At 29.9% G+C, this 9038-nt stretch overlaps 1 protein-coding gene across 1 annotated transcript; it reads right to left on the reverse strand.

Moving 5' to 3' along the window:
- Positions 1-2964: 2964 nt before the first annotated feature.
- On the reverse strand, positions 2965-7819 carry LOC132750253 (sulfotransferase 2A1-like). Its single transcript, XM_060740196.1, has 6 exons — positions 7702-7819; positions 6200-6398; positions 4869-5192; positions 4409-4512; positions 3661-3838; positions 2965-3436 (listed from the first exon to the last, which is right to left on the reverse strand). The coding sequence occupies exons 1-6, from the start codon at positions 7720-7722 to the stop codon at positions 3321-3323; spliced, it is 942 nt and encodes a 313-aa protein (XP_060596179.1). The 5' UTR covers positions 7723-7819; the 3' UTR covers positions 2965-3320.
- Between the last annotated feature and the right edge of the window lie 1219 nt (positions 7820-9038).

The raw sequence follows: 9038 nt of genomic DNA on the forward strand, positions 1-9038 counted from the left end.
ATCATCTCATAAAGAAAAAAAATTGTATGAAACCTCCGTTACAATACGAAAAAATACCTTAAAATTTGACTGCGACTTTAAGTCATATTTGTTGATTTAATATTGATTTAAAGATGATCCGAATGCGGAGTTTCTCATGCAAACAGAAAAAGAGAATGCACTTCCAATTTCGCCACAATTGATGAGATTGCACATGTTTATGCTTTACAACTCATTTTGGTTGTCAAGATATCAAAATATGGTCTGGAGTCGATATGAAACCCAATTTAGAAATGCATATAAATGAAATGTTGATATTTCTTATTTTTACGAAAGTAATTATATGCAGGTTTTAGATTTAAGTTTATACTTAAAAACCTTTACAATTAGCTAATGTGCCTTCATTTAAGATTTATATTTAGATTATATTTAGATAATGATATTGCGTGGTTGCATCTCTGATATAGGTTATGCGGACAAACACGACATGTTATTGTGTAATTAATACTAAAAGCACTGGTTTATCTCTTAATATATTTACTGATTAAAAAGTTACTTTATGATGATATAATTTTTACATTAACATAGCTTCCGGCTTAAAATGCCATTCAATGTGGCTTTCTTGATAATAACATGCATGATTCCTATAGAGTATAACCTTCTTGAACCTTTTAATAACTTTGAAGGTAATTGGTATCTTTACGTTATTCTACAGTCTGTATTAAATAAGGTCAACAATTATATATCTGATATTTAGTAACGTTTTACTTATTTGAACTGAATGTTGAATTCTTTGGTATATTTTGTCTTCAAATAATAGTTTCCGGTGTTTAATGTCATTCAATGGGCTTCTTTGTGTATATATGGTAAAGCCATCTAGCCTTTTATAACGTTACTGAGTACGAGGTTTCGTTACACATTTATTTTTTTCTTGGCCGCAAATAGGACATATGTTATATCTACAATATATTCGTAAATATAAAATATACTTTTATTTGTCATTTTAACACGGAATATATTGGCAAATTCAAAATTCTTGCGATATCCAAATACTGTTTTCCATGAACAGACTCAATCAAACCGAGCCTGCAACATTTTACCGTGCTGGGCTTTCTTTAAGGGTTTTGTTTTCCTTTTTCTATTGAGTTACAATACCTAAAACATGTGCCTCTTTTGTTTTTAAATTGATATATTTATTAATAAATTATCTCTTTGTTAAGAACTACTGTATTAGATATAATACTCCGTTTTCATTTAAGAAGAAATATTGTGAAAGGAGTTCAAGGTAACAATTAAAGGAAAAAAAATAATTGGAATACTTGACAAAATGAAGATGCAGTAAAAATCCAAAGTTACTTTTAAGATCATTTAAAATCATATAGAAATAAATCTGTATAGTAGTCAGTTTCATAAAGATTTGAATTTACAGTGTGTATATTAGTTAAATATGTATATGTTCACAATATACACCTATTGATGGTTTAAAATCAAACGTTCTCTGTTTATAAGATTTAGTAAGAATAGTTGTTTGGGAAATCTCCTATTCTTTCATTCTTTAATATGAAGGGGAAGCTGTCAATATTTGTTATCGAAATTTTTTTCAGAAACTTGTTAGTTGATGTTATTGATTACATTTTTTTCCTAATTCTAATAGATTTGAACTAAACATGCATGTTAGTTAAAATCATCCCCAAAATTGTAATGTTTTATCATAAAAGGTTTCGACTCGAGTATATTTGTTTACAGGAGGTGATGTCATATGACGTTAATGACAACGACGTCAAAATGTAATACATAACATACAGGCATTTGGTAAATTACTATACATATTTAATATAAACTTGTATACAGTTATATTTGGAAGTATATACACCCTATCATAACTTTCAAATGTTTATGCAAATGAAAATCTAATCACACATGTTCGCTTTTTATTTATCCATATGAAATATAACCATGCTACTATTTTGCAAATCATCGTTTTCTTTTTATTAATCATACTTTTATCTTTTGTGTAGGTTTAATGAGATATGTTATGATGATTGTTGGTTGGAATAACATGTAATGCCTACTAACTATGTTATTTACGACTCAGAAAACAATCAGACCATGCTTAGTGAATTGATTTGAACATAAATTACGTTGATTATTATTCTTACTTGACTGATTGATATTACTATTAATTCCTAAATATATGTTTCATTGCTAGAAAAGTATGATTAACATTTACTGACGACTATATCTTGTTTATTAAATTATTGACATTATTCATCTTAATTCAAGCATAGCTTCAATACTATACATGTATATTAAAGTATCATTATGCCTATCCATTGGATAATGGTCGGTGAACAGGTAAAAGTCAAAATAATTCGACAATCTGCCATTAATCTGATCAAATGAAGATTTTACAATGAAAAAATATCAGTAATCCACGTGATCAACGGAAATGTATGTAAACATCCTTTACAATGGATAGAAAATGTGCAATTATTAAAAAGGGTGGGGCAGTCTTTTTATAATTTAGATCGTTTATATATAGTGTATCATTACCATTTCTCTTTATAGTTCGTTGGTCAGTCATCATTTTAATAGTCAACCTTTTTGAAATAAAGTAACAATTCAACTCAACTTTATTGTGAAAAAAAGCATAATGTCACTTTATCATACCGTTACGAAAATGAAAAACATCCTTTGACTGGACTGATCTGCAATTCCCTTTAGGATAATTAGTTTTCAGTGCATTTGAAATAAAGCACTGCTGGTAAAATCACACGTCACCTTGTATTATTGCTTGATTACATTCAAATTTGAAAGAAAAAAAAACATATCTAAATCAAATTAACAGAAGCAGTAGTTCATCAATCATTCATTCACTGAGTTGTAACTAATTAAGATATCACAACTCGGACGATGGTTACGTGCAATTGTTATGAAAATAGTTCATTTGAAAACGAAATATCATAAGCATTAATAATACGAAAGCGCAAAGTTGGCATATCATTTATTCTTGGATCATAAAAATGTCTAGCAGATCGAACCTGAAATATCCTACAGTATTTTTATCAAAAAATGAGTACAGGCGTTTGTTTTCTCTGTCCCTTCCCTTGTTGTATTTTCTGTACAAATTATATTGTTTGTCACACAACTCTCAATGTATAAAACATCTTTAATTTCGTTTCAAACAGTTGGACATTATCTTTTGTTCGAATATACCTTGTTTGGTTCAACAAAATGATAGAGGAAATCATCTACTAACCGAAATAGTAGTCAACTGTAAATGAATGTTTATATAAAAAAAGAGAATCTCTATCCATATGCATGAAAACACTAAGAAAATGTCAGCAGCCCCAAGCTTTGTAGTTGAATATGCTGTTTTTGAATTTAGCACTTGCCACCGCCTCTATTTTTTCATTTTGTGCAACAGTAAAATTGTTCTTCCAGTCTCCGATTATCCCTGTAACGGAAATATATTTTAGAAAGTATTTAGATATACTATTATGTCACAAAGAGTCATGTTATATTAATGTCATGCATGGAAATATTTACAGACTATAATATTTATATAAAAAAACGATAAATCTTCCATCCTAGAAGACAACTCGAAATTAAATTTTATTTTTTTTTTAATCGTCAAACAATGATACGAACAATTCAGAAATCCGATTTTTTATTAATTACCTTTTCTGTAAAGAATTGATTTTCCTGATTCATCAATTAAAGGTGTTTTAACTTTGCCATTTTCTACATCAGCTCTAAGATTGCCTAGCGAACATTTATCTAACACGGCTTGAAGTCTTTCGTCAGAATGACTGAGTCCAAGGTAAGTCTGAATGCGACGTAACTGATTTAAACTGTCCTGTAAGTAAAATAAAACATACATATTTAGTGTCCATTGATAGATTCTCGAGAAGTCATGATTGCACCATATTATTTTGTGCAGCTTGTACGCTTCTTCAATAAAACATATTTTGCGGTGTTGAAATTGTAACAGACTCCATCTAGGGGACATTTAAATATATAACTGTATAGAAAATGTGTGTTATCGGATGCCAGAACATCAATATATTTTTTTGGTTGGGTTACACAGAAACACAGTATATTGGGTCATATGGCGACTTTCTAGTTTTATTGGTGGGTCAAGACATCGGGGCCACTCCGTGAATAATTTCATACACAAACGGACACATTAGTAAAACCTCCGACGTTGTGAAAGCTAGCTTCACATAGTAGAACCGATTAAAACACACAGCGATGAGGTACCCAGTCAACGGCCTCAATCCCTCAGAACAACTACTGAATGCCCAGAAATGAGCACAAAGCTCTCTTTACAGTTAAAGGCTTTATACACAAGGGTTTGTTATATTTTCCCTTTTTAAAATATGATAAATTGAATTAACTTCTTTATATTTAAAAAGAGAAAATAAACCATTTTCAAGTCTTCATACTGGACAATTAGTACGTCAAGATCTGGCTTCTCTTCTAACAACGTTTGCCATTTGTTGTAGTAGTCAAAGAAAGATCCCATCAACACTTAAATTGAGAATTGAGCTCATTGTTGAACGAGTTTAAAACAGTAAGACGTAAAAAGGTTTGCGATACGTTACCTCTTTTAAAACTAAACAACATAATATTTTTGCAAATTTGGTTACAATAATAATATGTTTCCACTTAACTTAGACAGTGTATAAAAATTTACCTTGGATTACGCGCAGCAGTTATTGAATTGCTACACTTTTCTATTTCTTGCACTGACATTGAATTTCAAATGACGAGACAATTAATTTCCTCGATATTTACAAAATTAAGTAAAATATTGTTTTTCAACATAGCAATATTGTTAAACTTAATTTATTAAATAAGTAATAACTGACATTAAAAATGCTTACTTTTCCCATCAAGCCAGTAATCTATGTAACTATTCCATGACAGCTTAAAGTCTCCAATCATTTTGAATTTCTTTAATTGATAAAACATCGAAACCGCTGCATCTTTAGGATTACGGAACACAAGTACTGTTTTCCCGCCTTTTTCGAAATGTTCGGTTGGTAAATTCTTTGGCGGGAAATGTGATGTTACAATTCGTCTGCCTTCTCTTTGTTGCGAAGACTCCATATCAAAGCGGTCTATTAGACAGGGCTGATGTGAGGTAAGGGTATCAAGAGGTCCATCATACATTAAATAATGTAGCAAATTTGCTGTCCAGTGGGTACCTTAAAAAGAACTAGATTTGTTAACAGTGTGTCATAATTTACTTTTATTTCTAAATTAGTGTATATTCATTTAAAAGAAAATTGTAACACTTCTTTAAAATGTAAATATTTTGAAATATGTTACAAGACAAACGGATAGACTTAGGAAATTTCAAACCGAATTCAACGTGTATCTAATGCATTTAAAGCAAAACTTGCGTGTAAACTTGTAATGCATTTAACAAGACACTTTAAATGTCAAGAAATGAACTTCAATCTAGTAAATATTTTGTACGAAACAGCTTGCTCTGTTTTAATTGGAATATTGTAATTCATTCATAAGTTGTTATCCGGAACTCGGCAAATGATTTCCAAAGCTTATTTTACTCTTACAAAAGATTTGCTTACAAAATCTTAATTTTGGAGAAAGCAAGACTGAGAAAGCTGAAGGTGATATATGCACCAACCTTTTGATGACAAATAGTTAGTTAGTTTTTAATATTTAAACAAAATAATATAGGGAAATACAGAATCTCTAAAGAAAGCCCAAAATGACAAAATTGAAAATGTTGCAGGCTCGGTTTAACTGAGCCTGTTCATGACCGGCACTGGAAAGTGCATATAACCGTCCACGCCAAATAGCACCGGCTTAAGCAAAATTCAACATTTAAACACGAAAAATGATAAGGAACAAAACATAATCAAAGATAAATGGAAGTACTGACTATGTATCATAAATGAACGCATTTACGAATCTACATCTAGTGAGCAAGAAATGGATTTCTTTTCGCCTTTTTGATTTGTGCATATATCAAAATAATAAATATAAACACACAGTAAATGACCTTGTTAAACAGAAAAAAATATGGACGAAAGTTCAGAAACCATTTTAAATTAAGACATTCTTTCAACTTTAAACTATATAAATATAAGAAAATATACATGCACAATCAATTTCACCACTGAAATGTCTGTAAAATGGGAAAATAAAGAAAAGACAAAAGCTGTTCAACGTTACTTAGTAATACCTGTTTTCGGATAGCTACACAAGAGAACATCGCCATCCTTGTAAGTAAAATTCTTCACGTATGAAAATCTTTTTTCCGGCCCCGCTTTCAGTATTTGATATGGGAGGACAACTTCATCGATGGTAACGGTTTTAAACTGGTTACCGTTTTCGTCTTCTAGTGTTGTTACCGTAACATCAGACCCGTTTTCAAGTTTGATCTGAAACGAGTAGTTTCATTTGTTTATGATTTTTGTGAGGGAAATGATATAAGAAAAAATACCTTAAAGTTTAAGATATTCCAAAATAAAATACTTTCCGTACAAGTATAAGAGCTAAGTAATATCATATTTTAAAGCGATGTGATGATGCCATACATTTATATAAAAAGTAATAAACAGAAATTATACAGCTGACCTTCGATGCAAGCATTCTATCACTAACTCTTCTGTAGCGAAATTCCCCTCCCTTTTAGATTTACCGGATTTGTGTGTTCAATTTGTATTTCAGCTCGTTTTTGGCAAAATATACACTGATTATAATGCATAGTGACATAGACTACTCAAGAAATTAAAGTCTTAGATAAAATCTCGTCAAAATTTTAACATATGACAGAGTATTGAGAAAGGATAATTATATTCAAATGCGTACGGCTTAAAAATACGTGTAGATGTAACGAAGAGCACATGTTAACTAATTGTGATACTAAAGTTTAAAGCCATTTTATGGTCAGTAGGATTCAACCGTCTGAAAAAAAAATTAGTACAAGGACTGTTCACAGTCCTATTCTCTTCAAATGTCAATTCAATGTAAACTAGACGAACGAAATGTCAACTGAAAGTGTAACTTAACCTCAGTGGCCAATTTATTATTTCTCTGCCGGTAAGTAACCTTTGTAGTATAATCATTTCGGTCAAATCGTAAGCGTGACATGCCTGTGTGTGAATTTATTTGTCATATTCAAATAAAAAAATAGCCTAAAAGTGAAGCGTGTTCAAATTTATCACTTCTTTAAATTCTTCATAATACTCCTTTTATAACTAAATATTAAAGTTTATGCAATAATATGTAATATGAAGATGAAAAAGCAAATAATTACCTTTGTTCATTTTTTTTGTTGTTTCTGTTTTTGTTGTTTGTCTTTTAAAATAGATTTAGGTATATAAACATATATCAACGAACATATTGTAGACTGCACGTCATTAGGACTATAAATAGAACTTTATTATGCTTGCCATGTGAACCAGTTAAGCATTAAATTAAGAGGGGACTTTCTTAGTTATCATATGATTGCAGATTATAAATATTGCAAACTAATCATGAAATACTTTGCAACCATGATATAAAATTTAAACTGTTCGAACACAAGAATAATAATAATGCCTAATTAAAAGATGATTTTCTGTTGAATGTTTCTGGTTTCTGTCGTGAAAATTTGGAGATAAACAAATAAATGTCTTCCAATATGATTACTTTTGTTTTATTTTAACACAATAAATGATTAAAGTAAAATGATAGTCCTACCTTTTCAGTTTGTTCCTCCATGTTGTAAAAATCTAAACTCGTGTAAACTTCTAGACCGTATTGTGCTATTTCACGAATGTTTTATGATAAAGTGTTGCTATCCCCCACGTTTATATAGTTCATTTTTTCCGTCCTCCTTTAACCGAGTGTTTTTATTTTTTACCAGTTTTTTGATGAAAAACGTAACGAACCATGAATTTTCAGGTTCCATTATTTAAATTTTAAGCAAGTAAAAATGTTTTTAAACATGTATTTTTTATTAATTTTCTAAGTTTATCAGTAATTTTGATTTATAAATCAGGACTTTTTGGAAAATTTTTTTGAGTAATTATGTTGCTTTAAACGAAACCCTTATGCAAGCAGACGTATTTACTTTATAATGACGTATATTTCTAGACGCATGTTTTTTATACTGATCTAGTCTAATTTTTAAAAGAACGCAAACGTTTAAATAAATGGAACATTTTGTTTTAGAATTGTGAAGGTCTGTTGAAACAGAAAGAAAACTTATAGACTACGCGGCAGGATCAGGGGCAAAACAACACTTAATAATTGCATTGATTACATAATAATTATATATTCTACTAAAAGCAATGTACAATGAATAAACATGTACAATGTATAAACAATCTAAGCAGTTCAATCATTAACAATTTACAAACTTTTTACTATCGGTTATTGAGTTTACATGTAATGCCGAACGCTTTCTTATATATTGTTAGCTACAACAACACAACTTTTATCGTTTGTGCGATCATATGATATAGATAGTATATCATAACGGTGGCAAAGTAAAGCGTTTAAATTTTCGTCCTATCTTTTAACCTTGAACAAATATACACATCTGTTTAACATGTAAACATACTTGTTAGTTTCGCTGGAGATACTGATACTGATATATTAATGAGTATACATGTGAAGAACTGCTGTATATACATTATATTTCGAAGTAAGTTATAGCTGCATGGCATCAGATAAGCCAAAATATTTCAAGGAAATCAAAGATACGTAAATTGAATTATGATTGTAAGAAAAATGAAACGATTCAAGATTCAAGTCATAATATACATGTTATTTGCGATTCATGACTGATTTTGCAGTATTTATTACTATGGTTCTACTGCATCACTAACGCAGTAAGGTCTGGTTGAATATATGAACTGTTTTTTTGTAAACTAAATATCTATGTTTACTTAACATTATTTCGCTTTTTTATACATTTTCAAAATTTGCATAAAAATTAGAATTAATCTGAAGGCATGTTGCTTTAATACAGGAATTATCGCAAGAGCATAAATGAAAAAAGACACTTTCAATGAATGTCATAAATTTCGGGG

The sequence above is a fragment of the Ruditapes philippinarum genome, unplaced genomic scaffold, assembly GCF_026571515.1.
Source record: "Ruditapes philippinarum isolate M1 unplaced genomic scaffold, ASM2657151v2 ctg5238_1_1_1_1, whole genome shotgun sequence".
Taxonomy (NCBI): domain Eukaryota; kingdom Metazoa; phylum Mollusca; class Bivalvia; order Venerida; family Veneridae; genus Ruditapes; species Ruditapes philippinarum.